General features: G+C 40.4%; 1 protein-coding gene across 1 annotated transcript; it reads left to right on the top strand.

Moving 5' to 3' along the window:
• The first annotated feature begins 1,860 nt into the window (after positions 1 to 1,860).
• Positions 1,861 to 15,258, top strand: CCT (RNA polymerase II transcription mediator). The gene is made up of 13 exons (XM_078574710.1): positions 1,861 to 2,119; positions 2,211 to 2,445; positions 2,927 to 2,986; positions 3,205 to 3,310; positions 4,792 to 4,860; positions 5,012 to 5,065; positions 5,152 to 5,259; positions 5,413 to 5,562; positions 5,659 to 5,928; positions 6,001 to 8,183; positions 8,839 to 11,382; positions 13,530 to 13,860; positions 14,619 to 15,258. Exons 2-13 carry the CDS (start codon positions 2,414 to 2,416, stop codon positions 15,066 to 15,068), a joined length of 6,357 nt encoding a protein of 2,118 aa, XP_078430836.1. The 5' UTR covers positions 1,861 to 2,119; positions 2,211 to 2,413; the 3' UTR covers positions 15,069 to 15,258.
• The last annotated feature ends 788 nt before the right edge of the window (positions 15,259 to 16,046 follow it).

The following is a 16,046-nucleotide window of genomic DNA, read 5'->3' as shown; positions in this document are numbered from 1 at the left end:
ATTTAAATAAAATATCATTCAGGGATTCATACATGTCAACTAGTGAACTCTTTCCCTGCAGAGCACCTATTGTCTATCTTTAATATCTCTACACTAATGGCCACAAGACCAACCATATTTATCCAATAAGCAGTGTCTTATAATGTTGTTCTTTCTAGATAGTTTGATGTTCCTCTCGAGTATCCTTTGAATAATAATATTTGGAAATGTATGTTTGGATATATTGATCACTATAATCTGATGTCATCATAATTCACTAAGTCATTGCATATATTCAAGGAATTCATTATAAACATTACATGAGACTAATAATGAATACTTAGTTATTTCAATGAACTTAAGCTTGACATGGATGTGTGGTTGGCTTGATGACCACATAACAATTATCACGATGTAGCTTTGAGGGTTCTAGAAATAAATTACACATAACACACATGATGCGTCCATCCTATAAGCTATCAAACTTACATCCATCGAATTAAATTGCTGATTTTTGGATATTCATCCGTCAGTATCAAACTTTAACTTTCTTCCTCCACATTACTCGGTCCCACAGCTCTGCCAGCCTACACTATGCACATAACTCTTCTTAACCATTAACTCTAAAACCCATGAATCAGATTCAATTTTCTTGAAAATCTAGATATTCATTATGTCGTTTGATACTTTTGCCTTCCTTATAAACATGTGGATCCCACTTGGACAATATCCACATCAATGTGAGCCATAGTTACTGATTATTCATTCTGGTTTTGAGACCTTATGCAGGCATTAGATGCTTGAAAGGTAATGGTTATTTTTTCATTGTGCAAGTAGAGACCTAACAAAACTATGGATGCACTGAGAGAAGGTCAAAATTTCAAATGTAGCGACAAATCACACAAACTGATTGATGAATATATTTTGGAGAATTGATAGGCCAAAAGTATTGTGTGCAAGCTCAAGTGATTCACAAAATAAATTAATTAAAAGAAAGCTTGATTAGCTCATGAGATTTCTTTGGAGAATTTTATTGTTGAAGATAGTTTAGAGAGCTGATGGGCCAAACAGATTATGTGCAAACTACAAGCTCATGATAGACACCAAATAAAGTAATAAAGAAAGCATAACGAGCTTATGAGATTGCTTGGTAAATTTTGATCGACAAATCTATGCTAGAGAGCTTATGGGCCTTAAAACGTAGTTTGGAGGATTATGTGCAGACATCAAGCTTATGACGGATGCAAAATAAAGTAATAGAAAAAACTTAAAGTGCTAAAGAGATTTCTTAGTGAGCTTTGATTAATGAATATAGCTTGGAGAGCTGATAGGTTATAATGATCAATTGCAAGAAAACAACCTCATGATTAACACAAAAAAGTAATAGAAACATTTAATGAGCTAATGAGATACCTAATAAGCTCTAATCAATTATTATAATTTCGGAGAGCTGATGGCCCAGAATGATTAATTGCAAGAAAACAAGCTTATGATTGACACAAAAAGTAATATAAACATTTAATGAGCTAATGAGATGCCTAATAAGCTCTAATCAATGATTATAGTTTTGGAGAGCTGATGGCTCAAAAGAATTAATTGCAAGACAACAAGCTCACCAGAGACAGAAACCAGAGAAATAAATAAAACATGAGCCAACGAGATTACCTAACAAACCTTGACTAATGAGTATAATTTAGAGCTCTGATGGTCCGGAATGATTAATTACAACAAATCAAGCTCAAACCAAAGAAATAAAATAAAATAAAAGCTTAATGAGGTTAATACGATCAGTGGGCCCCACCGATCCGGATCGTCTTCAACCTAGTGGAATACATTTTACTAAAGTACAAAAATCAAATATCGTCATTCCTTTTCGCGTTCGCAACTACTCTCTCTTTCTCTCTCCTCTTCTCTCTCTCTAGCTCTCGTTCTCTCTCCTCTCCTCTCTCTCTAGCTCTCATTCTCTCTCCTCTCTCCCTCTCTCTCTCTCTCTCTAGATTTCTTTCTATCTCTCTCTCTCTTCTTCTTCTTCTTCAGTTCATTCTTCTCCCCTTGCCTAGGGTTTTCAGTTTCTACCCTCCGAACCGCGCTCAATCGACGGCAAGAATCCTCCTTTACGCCCCTTCGGCTGGATTTGCAGGTACTTTCGTAAGCCACGATTCAAGGGTTGTCGATGTTTGCATCCTGCAACCTTGTTTGACGCGCGAATTTGCGTTTTTGAATTGTTCTAGATCGTGGATTTTGAGTGTTCGTGGGCGCGATCTCGCTGGCGGAGCTCTGTGCTGGGCCGCCATTGCCCTTGACATGAGATTGTGGAAGCGCGGTCGCGTTTTCACCCGGATCGATCCGTTCTTCCTGCCATCTTTATGGGAGCTGCGGTTTCTTTATGCCCGACGGGCTAATCTGATCCGCTCTTTGTGATCGTCTTTTTGAGATGCTGAACAGAAATTCCCCGGCCACGAACAGGTACCTATTGATCGCGCTTTAATTCACTCCCTGCTTTGTAGAATTAGTTTTCTGTCGGAAGATTCTACCCCCCCCTTACGGCCCAGTTGCAGAGAACAGCCAGATCGAAGAAAACCTTTGAGACTAAATTGGAGTTTTTTTTTTTTTTTTGAACTATAGACTAAATTGGAGTTGGAATGTACAAAATTGACTATGACGGAGCAATGGAGCAATTCTTATCCGTGCCTTGTAGTTTATTACTTGTAACTATGTGATCGTCCGAGTAGCGCTGTCTATCTCTCTCTAACAAATCGCCCGAAGCTAAAATACCAAGCCTTTCTTCATCCTCTTACTACGATCACAAATTTTGAAAGAGTCAGCGTAATCTTTTTTTTTTCAGTTAAAGTTTGTACTTTTGATATAATGGAGCCCAAATTTTGATATACAGATAGAGCCCAAATTTTGTCTCGTTTATATGCTGAATAGACTGTTGTTTTTGCAGGCGGCCTGTACAGCTCACGCCTTACAAGTTGAAGTGTGAAAAGGAGCCTCTTAGTGGACGGTTAGTGCTTTCTGTTGAAAACATTCATGATTTCACTTGTGAGTTGGATGTCGATTTCACTATCCTACCAAATCAGGAGTTAACTTTGGAATAATATATCTTTCTTTACGCTGAAGAAAGATAATTGTGATTTTAACTTTTGGTACTATATATCAGGATTTTTCTTGTTTGCTTTAGTATGTGACTCCTCTCTGGACTTTATCTTTGAAACTTTGTAGAATTGGTCCCCCAGACTTTCATCCTCAATCTCAGAATTGTCCAGAAGAAACATTAACGAGGGAATATCTTCAAACAGGGTACAAGGATACAGTTGAAGGAATTGAGGTTTGTCTGGCTGAAATCGTGTTGTCTTTCCCTTTTTCTGCGAGGATATTTTTTTTCTTTGGTTTTATCGTATGAACGAAATTTCTGCGTCTTTAATTATGCTATTTATAATTATCAGGTCTATTTGACGAAACTTGTAGTAATATTAGCCTTCAAGTATCTTGTAATTACAAGATGCTAGTCATTGGGAGTAAGGAAATTGTCGAAGGCATTTGTATGCTGTTTAAAGTTCTCACATCGGCAGTCCTTTTGATAGTATGCAGAACTGAATTATGTTTGGTCATTTGTTGGACTTTCTTTTTTATATGAAGTATGTTTGGTATAGAAAAAGAAATATTAAGTTTTTTAAAATCTATTTTTCAAACTGCCAAACCTAGCGGAAGATTCCTTCCTGAAGGAGGTACTCTAGGGTTTGAGAAGGAAAAGAGGTTATTAATAACGAAGTATTCGCTTGCTTAAAGGCCCGCAAGTATAGAATAGAGTCTGGTATGGGCCCGGCCCATTATGGTTAGAAGAGAGAGAAATTAGGAGAAGACAAATGAGAAAGTGGTGGGGTTTAAGACAAACACTTATGTTATATCCCATACTTAATATGGATAATTTGTTCGTATTTCAAAAAAAAAGCTGACAAGCTGTCGTTCTCATTTCTGTAGAACCTTTTTTGAAGGATGCTTTTTTGCGTTCGTTTCAAATTATGAACGAAATTTCTGCATGTTTGATTTTTTCTAGTTGTAATTATCAGGTGTGTAAAGTGTGGAATCCCAATCTAGGTTGGGGTTAGGAGAAGGAGAGGAGACGATGAGAAGAAGAGGAAGAATACTCTCATACCAACAGGTTACAAGAGAAAGGGTATTTATACCCTAGGAGAGAGAACGTGAATAAAGGGCTAATGGGCTAATAGAACAAGGCCCATTAGCCATATAAGGCCTATCTCACTAACATAGAGTATAACACCCTCAGGCTTACATCATAGATATATGTTCTGGAAATGATGACAGAATAAAGGAAATTCATAAATTATGCTTTTGAAGGGCTCCTTCGCTTTTCTTGATGTTTTCTAAATGCAATGTTTCCTCAGAGAAGACGGTGACCTGGATGCAAGGATATCAGTTAGCTTGGAGAACTGTGCAAGGATACCTTTTGCAATCAAAATTTATACTACTCCATTTGTTTGTTGATTTAATGCTTCATTAAATCAATGGGTTGGCGATCTCTGCGTTATTTGTTGGTTATTTTTTCAGCTCGTGAAAGTTGATGTTCTTCAATCCCCATTCGTCCGTGAAATATTACTTTTGTATTTTTTTTGAAAAATATTACTTAAGTATTTAGTCTCACTCATCTGTCCAATGTGTCTACAGTAATACCCAGGTGCTGTTTACTACAATTTTGACATGTTTCTATCTTATCCCTGGGATGGGACATCTATTGTCATCATAATCTCAGTTCTATTCGGTCTGGTTATCATCTGATGCATGTTTCAGGAAGCTCGAGAAATCACATTGACACAAGTGGGAGTATTTTCAAAACCAATCGTACAAAAATGCAAAGAGGTAAACTTGGAGGGAATCATTTGAGTGTCACGTTAGGGTCTGAAATTCGTTGCAGCTAATTTACATTTTCAATTTTATTAAAATCACCGGAACCTGGTTACCAATTTTCTGCTAAAATATAAATTGAATTGAGTTTGCTCTTATTCGTCAGGCGCTTAAGAAAAGGCTCAAAGCGATCAACGAATCCCGGACACAGAAGCGCAAGGTATATTTAAAGAAGACTTTTCTTTAATACAACTGGATCTTAAGCGTGATCCCGTCCTTTTCCTGTCATTTCAAACGCTGCAATAGGCTGGTCAAGTCTATGGAGTACCACTCTCTGGTCAACTGTTGGCGAAACCTGGTGTCTACCCTGAGCAGAAGCCATATAGTGAAGACTCCCGGAAGAAATGGCTAGAGGTTTGACTTATGGTTTTGTATTTAAAAATTTAACTGAACATTGTTGAAAACAAACGATAGGCGTCCCTTTTTAAAAGAACTCTTCATTAATGAAGTAATTTCTACCAAAACTCAGATCTTAGAGAACTGCTTACTTATTTATCTACTGATCAGGGTTTGTCTCAACCTCACAAGAGGTTGCGTTTATTAGCCGACCATGTTCCCCATGGATTCAAAAGAAATTCTCTCCTTGACGTTCTTATACGCCACAACGTACCACTTCTGAGGGCGACATGGTTTGTTAAAGTGAATATCCTAAATCAGGTCGGTAACTTGGCGTATAATTCAGTGTAATTCGCGCATTTTAGTTCTGAAATGACCTGGTCTTTTTTTATTATTATTATACGTGTCCTCTTGCAGAGCAAATCGGATAAAACACAGTCATGCCGTTCAGAACAGTGGACAAAAATCGTCATTGAAAATCTCAGGTGTCTCCTTGATGATTTCTTGAAAGAGGGACTCGGTCCTGTCGGACAATCATCTCAGCAGTCAAATTCGTTAATATCCTCTGGAGATGAACACATGGCACGTTGTCATTGGTGGTATGTGGTCCGCTTATTACAGTGGCACTTCTCAGAAGGCCTATTACTTCCGGCTCCCATTTTGGAATGGGTTTTCATTCAACTCCAGGTAATTGCCTTTTTCTGGTTTCCTTTTCTATGCTTTCCCAGAAATCATGTGGATATTTTTCCAATGATACAGGAGAGAGAATCTGTGGAGGCGTTGGAGTTACTTCTGCCCATTATTATCAACATAATTGAAAAGGTTGCACTATCTCAGCACTATGTGGGCACATTCTTTGACATTGCCTTGCGTCAGATGAAGAACTTGAATTTAGAAGGTGCAGACCTTTCATTTGAAATTACCAAAAAAAGAAGTCAGCTGGCCTCAACTTTGTCAGAGATGCTGCGGTATTTGATTCTTTCAGTTCCGGATACTTTTGTTGTCACAGACGCCTTTGCTCTGCCATCTTGCATGACTCCAGAGAATCTTGATTTTTACAAGTCCATAATCAACATTCCTGCTGCTTATCCCCGATCCTTTGGCCATGTCGTCACGTCTCTTCGTAAACGCGTGGCGTACCTTTCAGAGGTAGCCTGTCCAAACCCTGAAGGCCATGGTCTTGCCAAAGTAGTAGAGACATTGGACAGGTCACTGGCACTGGGAGATGTTAAAGGTGCTTATATTTGCCTATTTGAAGAGCTTTCTGGTGTTATTATGGAGGAAAACTGGATTAGAGAAGTCAATCCCTGCCTATGGTCTTCTTTGAAGTGGATTGGGAAAGTGAGCATTTCTTCAGTTTGTGCGGTGTTTTTTCTCTGCGAGTGGGCAATGTGTGACCATAGGAATTTTCGTACTTGCTCACCTCATGATCTGAAATTCTCCGGAAGGAAGGACCTATCTCAAGTTTATTTTGCGGTTTCGCTCTTGAAGCTGAGAAAGATATCCCGGCAAAAACAGCACAGTTCAATGGCGAAAAATGAGAAAAAAGATGCCGGAATGCTTGATTTTATGCAAAGCCCGGGCCCACTCCATGATATAATTTTATGTTGGCTCGATCAGCATGAACCTGGGAAAGGTGAAGGATTCAGGAGTCTTCTAGTTTTCATTATGGAGCTCATCAGTTGCGGTATATTTCATCCTCATGCCTATGCTCGTCAACTCATAATTAGTGGAATTATGGATGATGAGATGAAGAGGAGAAACCACTATCGTATTTTGAAGCAGCTGCCTGGTTCTTACTTGGTTGATGTCTTGAAAGAAGTCAAATTCGATCCATTCGTGCTTCAGGAGGCTGTGTATATTTATAGAGGTGAACGCCGACTTCTACTTCAGGGCCTTGCACAGGTTAACTTTTGTCTACAAAAAACTGAAAATCATGGTGCCTACAATTGCTCAGATGAAGTAAAAAATCAATCGGTTGGAACAAAAGATGGTGGTGGCTCGCCGTCTGAGCTGGAAATCTCAAAAAATGATAGCAGTCTTTATCTGAAGCTTACAAAAGCCAAAAATCCAGTTGCTGCGCTGAAGTGTTCAATTATGGCACTTCTAAACATTTTTCAATCTCCATCGAATGATTTTCAATGTGGAGATCGCCATTTGAAGCGGAACATAGCTAAAGTTGATGGCGTCGATGGTATGATGACAAGTCCTGAGGAAAGCAGCAGGGCAAAAATTCAAAAGCTGAGTGATTGCAGAGATTCCCCAGTAACAGGGTTTGAAGACGAAGAGAGTTGGTGGGTGAGGAAAGGATCAAAGTCAGTAGAGAAGCCTGAGTCATTTCCAAAGATGACAAAACATACGTCGAGGGGCAGGCGAAAAACTCAGAGCCTTGCCCAGCTGGCAGCGGCAAGGATTGAGGGCAGCCAAGGCGCATCTACCAGTCATGTATGTGAAAATAAGTTGCCCTGTGTGAGTCATAAATTCGGTTCAGATGATAGTCTTTCCTTGTTGTCGACTGAGGTTCTGAGAACGCGAAAATCTACCCTGAGAACCATTGGACGGGCCTTGAAACAACTTAGACTTCTTGAGAAAAAGTCCGTGATCATTTGGCTATTGTCCTTGATCAAGATGCTCATTGAAAGCAATGATAAGGCCGGAATTAGACAGAACAATGGTAGCAGTCCCTTCTCTCCTTCAGTTGGCGATAGAACTGCGGTGCGATGGAAATTAGGCAATGAGGAATTGTCTTCTGTGTTGTATTTGTTTGACGTGTCTTGTGATTGGCTCTCATCTGTGAAACTTTTACTGTGGTTGTTGCCCAAGGTTCTTGGTGGGTCGACATTCTCTGCTCATAACAGTAGAAATGTAATGATTTTCCCAAAAAATAAAGAGAACGCAGACATTGAAGTCAGTGAATCCTTCTTCTTGTCAGTTCTTCAAAGGTAAAATTGATTTTTTTGACTTTCGAATTCTCATATGCGTCTCTTCTATTTTTTCTTTGTCGTTTGCTATCATTTGTGACATTATTCCTCTATGGGATGGACAAACATGAACGATTCTTAGTTGCCAGTCGTGATTTTGACTTAGTTATCCACGTCTATTTTGATTTATAATATTATCGAGGCCAATTATTGCAGAAAAAACAATTGAAAGTCAGTAGAATTCTTTATTCCTTTATATTTGGAACAATCCTTTAGCTGAATAAACTTTTTTTATTTAAAACAAATGAAGAGAAACCATACGTGAAGTCAGTGAATCCTTCTTGTCTAACCTTTAAAGGTAGGCTCGGTTCTTTCATGTTTCCAACTTCTCAAATGCACCGCTTCTGAGCTTCCGTTGTCACATGCAATCAGGCAAAGCTTCTGTTTGCGTCATTATTCCTCTATGGGCTGGCCTACATGAACGAGTCTTGGTTGCCAGTCACAATTTTGAATTTGTTGTCCACATCTCTCTTTTGATTTATTTCGAAATTCTGGGGATAACCCCATTAGATTATTTTTTATTTTATAAAAATATCTGGCTATTTCTATTCATTTGATGAAAACGAGACTTGGATTTCCCATTTTTCCAAACACTGATGTTTATTTTTCTCTCCAGGTATGAGAACATCCTAGTGGCGGCAGAACTTTTACCAGAAGCACTCACGATAGCCATGCAGCGTGCAGCATCAGTTATTGCCGCAAGTGGACGTTCTTCCAGTTCATCTGCTCTATCTTTTATTCGGAAGATGCTGAAAAAATATGGCGAGGTTCCCAGTGTGTCAGCGTGGGAGAAGAATGCTAGATCCACCTGCGATCCAAGAGTTCTTGCTGAACTTGAATCTGACTTGGGGTACTCTATTGGATTTCCTTCTGGAGTGGAAGACCATGATGAGTACCTACGCCAAAAGATGGCTGGAAAAGGGAGAGTGTCACGGGCTGGCCTGAGCATGAAAGAGATGGTTCAGAGACACATAGATGAGGCTTTTGTCTCCTTATATGGCAGAGAAAACAAGAGTTTTGGAGTCAATAATAGTAATAACGCAAAAGGATGGGATGATGACACATTCGTATCGCAGAAAGTTGTCTTGGGATTAATGGAATGCATCAGGCAGAATGGTGGCAGTGCAGGTCCAGAGATTGACCCGTTCTTGGTTTCCTCAGCAATTTCTGCCATTGTGGGCAATTTGTGGCCTGCAATAGTCAACTCCAACCATCAGAATCTCTCTCTCCCGGAAGGTTCTCTGAGTTATATTCAGCGGGTTGTGCGAATCCATCTCTCTTGCCTCTGCTTGCTCAAAGAAGCTCTGGGCGATCGATACAACCGCATATTTGACTTGGCCATTGCTTCGGAATCATCATCAATAGTTTCGGGAGCATGTTCCGCAGTGAAATTCCCTCACCGAGGCCAATTTCTGGAGATCCAGGACGCTATGAATCCCGGTAATCAGAATGGAGAGGCTTTGGGTGGAAGAGAATCAGTGAAGAATGCTGCTGCAGCTGCTGTATCTGCGCTAGTTATTGGAGCAGTCGTTCATGGGCTGTCAACCCTTGAGAGGATGATCACAGCTTTCCGGTTGAAGGAAGGGTTGGATGTGCAGCAGCTCATTAGACACTCAAGAACCAGCTCTAATAATGGGTTGGCCCGTTCGAATAGCAAGCCCTTCGTCAAGTTGGACCCAGCAATTGAGTCGGCATATGTTCATTGGTTCAGGGTTCTTATCGGGAACTTCTCTACTGTCTTGGATGGATTGATTGCAGACATCATCGATGATTCATGGATCTCTGGGTTTTCAAGGATGCAGGGCATGGTTCCTCTCTCCACTGTTCTCCCCCCTTGTTATTCTATGTTAGCCCTCGCCATCTGGCGGCCATACATCCTCGGAAACAGCATCCCTACGCATGAAGATATTCAGTTATTTCAATCCCTAACCTCAGCAGTCGATGAAGTGATAAGACATCGGCCCTTCCGGGACACATGTTTCAAAGATACTCGTCTGCTCTATGATCTGCTGGCATCTGACTCAGGCGATTCTGAGTTTGCATCCATGTTTGATCTTCAGGGGCAAGATGAGTACCAGAAATCAAGGGTGTTTCTGCCTCTTCGTGCCAGACTTTTCCTCAATGCGATGATTGACTGCAGACTACCACCGTTTACACTGCTGGGGGATGATGGAACGGGTGACCAAAGCCCGTTCAAGCCGGAGACAAAGCTTCTGGATGAGCTTGTCCACATCTTAGACACACTGCAGCCTGCAAAGTTCCACTGGCAGTGGGTTATGGTGAGGCTTCTCCTGAATGAACAGGCGCTGGTGAAGAAGATGGAGACTCTGGGAATGTCCTTCTCGGAGGCCATCTGTTCTCTTTACCCAAAGACAGATAACTCCACACTGTCGGAGACCGAGAGTAGCTTCACAGATATTGTACTGACCAGGATTTTGGTGAGGCCCGATGCTGCCACTCTCTACTCAGATGTTCTTCGCCTTCTGGGGAGGTCCCTGGAGGAGAAACTGTTGCTTCTGGTGAAATGGTTTCTGGGGGGCAACGATGTGCTTCTTGGTCGGAAGTCAATACGGCAGCGGCTCATGAACTTGGCTCTGCGCAAGGGGGTTTCTACCAAAACCCAGTTCTTCAAGCCCTGGGGTTGGTCCAGCTCAGATATCCGTGCAGATGAGAAGAAAGTTGAGCTTTCTGTGCTGGAGGAAGGTGAAGTCGTTGATGAAGTTGTTGCCGATGGTAGCAGATTGGGGAGGGCGAACACCATTTGTCAGTCCTTAGATGCAGAATCCTTGGCTTCGTCACAGCAGCAACTTATAACGGAGAAGGCTCTGGCAGAGCTGGTGCTCCCTTGTATAGACCGGAGCTCCGCTGATGCCCGTGACACGTTTGCCGCAGAGTTGATCAATCAGATGTGCCTTGTAGATCAGCATGTTCTTTCTATTTTTAGCAATCCTAAGGCAGGAAGTTTGGCACAATCTGGGATGGAGAATCTGGCTGCAAAAGGCGCTAACCGGAAAAACATCCAAGGTGGAAGCCCTGGCATTGGACGGAGAACTGGTGGGACTACTGATTCTACTCCTCCCTCTGCTTCAGCGTTAAGAGCCTCTATGTGGTTAAGGCTCCAGTTTATTCTGAGATCACTTCCTGCTATATATACTGACAGGTAAGCTGAAAAGGAGATTCGGTCTTCTTTTTTAATTTACTTTGCTTATTACATTCATTAGTGTCTGTCTTCCAAAAAAATTGCACTCATAAGTGTCTGCGGGTGCTTTTTCCTCCGTTATATTTTCTTCTTTCTTGCTGAGGCCTTCAGTTTCATCCTAATGTATAACTACTCTTCCGAGATCCATTTAGATTGAATCCACCATATCGGGTCTTGGGAGAACCGAATCAGTGTAACCCAGTATAAGTACTCGGTAACTCATATTAATGAGTAAAGAAACATTTCATTCTTTTGTTGAGTCACCTCCTTGGTGGCTAGGGTTACAACAGGAGGAGAAAAGAGACAGGAAAAACGGGAAGTCTCACCTACCTTCTCTGACGCCCTCGTATAAGCCAAACGCTGAAAATAAGAAAATTATCTCCGGCAAAATCATCTTTTCAGTTTTTTAGACAGATTATGACAGAAATTTTGATTGCATTTTCATGATAAATTTTCAATTTTTTGCTTATTGAATACAAGATTAGTAAATCGTAGGATGTAAATTCTCTTCATACTGTAGCAAATATTCTTATAATTTGCTTTTTGAACAGATTACGAAAGGAATACTGGCTGAAAATTTATGATAAGTTTTATACCTTTGCTTATTGAGTAGATAATAGAATCTTAGGATATAAACTATTTTTATGCAGAAGCAAATCTCCTTATGAGTTTTTTTTAGGGGTTACTATGTAAATTTTAACTGAATTTTCATGATAATTTTTGTAATTTTGCATCTTGCGTAAATAATGTCTTAGATATAATGTCTTAGGATGTAAACTTATTTTATGCAGAAGCAAATCTCCTTATGAGTTTTTTTAACGGGTTACTATGTAAATTTTAGCTGAATTTTCATGATTACTTTTTCAATTTTCCTTCTGGCGTAGATAAGAAAGTCATAGATATAATTTCTTTTCTTATTCATGCAAGCAGCAAATCTTCCGACCTACTTTGCTGATTGCATGTTTAAGAAAGCCGTTAAATGTAAATTCTCCGCACACAGAAGCAAATCATCTTGTCTTAAATTTTCTTGGACAGACTGCTAATGAGATATTGAATGAATATTCATGATCATTTTTTTAACATACTTTTTTGTTGCACTGATAAGAAAATCGTAGGCTGTCAATTCTTTTGGCACCAAAGCGAATTTTCTTGTCTTTTGTTTTTTGGATTGATTACTTCCGAAAGTTGGACGGAGTTTACATGATAATTTTTTCTAATTTATTTTATACTTTGGTGTTTCTCTTATCTCCATTACTATTTATAATTGGCAGGTAGGGAACCTCAAAGTTCTCCTCGTTCAAATGATCTGGAATTTACGCAATTTATTACTGAAAATAGTTCACAACGGATTAATCCTTTGTGCAAAGAAAATCAAATCTTCTTTGTCATTCCTTCTAGGTGTCACATGTGCCAAGATAAGGAACAGAACCTTGCGAGATCAGTGTGGGAGACGACGACGTTCACTTCTAGGGCATAAGAGGTTTATAGCCAGCAGAGTGACAAAATGAATAACGGGGATTAACTTTCATTGATCATAGCATAGTTATACACGTGGATGGACAACAGTCTTCTAACGGCCAGTATCACGTGTAACCCACATTATACATCATAACAACATGTTAAGAGTAAATCGACTTAATATTAATGAGAATTTCTTGCTAATGGTTTTCAATTTTTTCTCTCTCTTTTGCTCAAATATGCCGTCAGGTACTCTATTCTGATAGAATTTATCTCAAAAGTACTTAACACGCATCGATAAAAGCGGTGGGTAAAAATTAAATTCTCTACACAAGCAAATCTTCTCCGTCGTCTGATTTGTGAAGTTAAAGCTGCAATAAATAATTTGACTCAAAATTGACGAATCCTTTTATTACTCACCAACATTTTTTTACATCGCGCATATAAACCAATAACTATCTCTCAAATTTAGAAATCCTAGATTGCTCTTGTTTTCGTTATAATTTCCATCCTTTTTCCTCCTCCATGTCTGTCAAGTTCCACTCTATCCTGCTTTCTTCAAGCTTCGGTGGTTATGCAGATGCAACATTGAAAATTTTCCTCAAATTAGTTTTAAGGAGAATGTAACATTCTGAATTTTGGATCTTCAGGGACCCTTCTGTGCGGAGCATGAGACACAAGCTGACCTCTGTCCTTCTTCATCTCCTTGGGACACGTGTCATTTACGAGGATGCTGATCTGGCCTTTTTTCCTTCGTCGAGAACAGCTCAAAAGCTTGGCGAGCCAACTGCCGACCCGGTTCTCTTCTCCCCGCTGGATTGCGCCGGTGGCAGCTTGTTTGACATGTTCCTTTCTGTTTTCCACGGGTTACTTAGTGGCTGCAAGCCTAGCTGGCTCAAGCCCAATGCTTCCTCCAAGTCTTTGGCCAAAGCCGCCAGGGATTCCTCTGCTGTTGACCGCGACTTTGCTGATAAATTACAGGTAATTAACCCTTCTCCAATATCTTTAAAGTTTCTTTATTTAGGAATGAACATCAACTTAATCTCTCTCACCCCCTCCCGACTATAGTTCAGAGTTATCTTTAATTTTTTGTTATTTAATTATTTTATTGGAAACGCAAGACCTCATTCTTTCTCTCACCTACCCTTGATAATATTTTCAGTCTTATTTATCTTCTGCAAAGAAGTACCGTTATCACAATCCATTTCTTTTCAAAATTGATTCTCTTTGAATTTCTCCATTAAAAACTGAGTCTTTCTCATCCAGACTTGTCTCCTTCAAAAGTTTTGTCCTTCAATTTATTTACAAGAAACACAAGATCTTTCTTTCTCTCTCATCCCCCGTTATGTGTTCAGTCTTATGTACCTTCTGCGTCCAAATTACAAATCTTGGTTCCTTTCTTTTCCAAAATATATTTTTCCCTTTTCGTGACTTAAAAATAAAAAGTTAGCATTCCTCGTTGGGTCCCCTTAAACGTAAAAACATCTCTGTAAAACCCAATTCTTATCGTCTTTAAAAACTTCTACTCTTCCTGTCTCTTCTTTTCTTTAAAACGGGAGGACTCTCTCTCTCTCTCCTCTCTTCCTTCTGTTTCCTGAGAATGGTTCAAAGAAATTACAAAGGAATCCTATCAAATGTTAGAATGTCCTACAAAGTGGCATCTGTAGATAAGAAAAAGGTCTTTTTAGATATTTAATCTTCGATTTTCACAGTTTGAGTGACGATTACGATTCCTGCAGGCTGAACTAGACCACATGATCCTACCCCCAAACATCTGGCGAAGAATCCAAGTGGCAATGCCGATCCTCCCCCCTTCCTCCCCTCTCTTCATCTCCTGCCACCCTCCGACCCTCTCCACACACCAGCTGGCGCCATTCCAAGTCAGCATTCCCACGCAGAGAGCGTCTTCTTCTTCTTCTTCTTCCTCCTCCTCGGGCCGCCTTCCTTCGTCCTCTGCCCCTGCAAGAACCAAGGCGTTGACGGCCCCAGAACCCGACTTGGAGGCTGACCCCTGGACCCTTTTAGAAGATGGAACTGGGTCTTTCACGGCAGCAGCCACTGGCAACGCCGATGCCGGCGGGTTTGGCGGCGATGCTGCTGTTCTCAAGGCCTGCAGCTGGCTCAAGGGGGCAGTCAGAGTTAGGAGAGCTGATCTGACCTATATTGGAGCCAGAGATGAGGACAGCTGACCTAGGAGAGGACTTCTTTCTTACCCCTCTGTATCATTGTTTCTAGTATGCTGATTTAATTTTTGGCAATGTGGGCAAGTGAAGAGCTACCCACATCAGCAAAGGGATAGGGTTGACTTTTCTGTACATACAAGAAAAGGTTGCAAGAAGGATGGATATCTATTGATTTGAGTATTATTTATTTGTTCAACTCGTTGCTTCGAGTGTTCTCTCTCATTCTCTTTATCTCTTTCTTCTCTTACCCCCAACAGTATCTTTCCATGGAGAGAGAGAGAGAGAGTCTGTCCTTAAGGTTTGGTGATGATTTATTTGTTCAACTGAAAATGCAGAGGGTTCTCTTTATCTCTCTCATTGAGCTTAGATGAAAGAGAGGTAACATAGGTGGGCAGATGATGCATACAAGTGAACAGGAATAATAACATGCATTGATGGAAAGCGCGTGTGGACCAAGAGGAATACCATACTGGAATGCATGGATATACTAATGGTACCAAAGTTAATTATGCGTTATTTATTTGTTCAGATTTTTTCTTTGGGTATTTTTTCTCTTTTTCTCTTTTCTGATCCTTCTATCTTGCAAAGAGTGCAAGCACAATGATAAAAATTGATAGAATGCCCTAGTTGCGAGAAAACACATATGGGCCAGAAATATACTAGTGCAAGCGTCATCTGCCACATCATTTGTCACTGGTGGGATGGATGATGTGATGGTGAATGATGATGGTTAAGAAGGTTGTGATGGTGAGAGATAATGTGACGGAATATGGGTGACAGATGATGTGACAGTGACATATGACATGATGGGTCATGCATGGCGGTGGTGGTGGATTTTAAAAAGATGAAAGAGAGACAGAGAGAGAGAAGTGAAGAGGGAGAGAGAGAAAGAGAGACCTAGAGAGAGAGAGAGATAAGAGGGGGGAAGAGAGAGCGATAGTATAGGGAGCAAAAGAGAGAGACCGAGGTAGAGAGGGAAAGAGA

This window comes from Wolffia australiana, chromosome 4, assembly GCF_029677425.1.
Source record: "Wolffia australiana isolate 7733 chromosome 4, ASM2967742v1".
NCBI classification, from domain to species: Eukaryota; Viridiplantae; Streptophyta; class Magnoliopsida; order Alismatales; family Araceae; genus Wolffia; species Wolffia australiana.
Note: the sequence above shows the minus strand (reverse complement) of the source record. Positions and strands in the feature narration are given on the sequence as shown.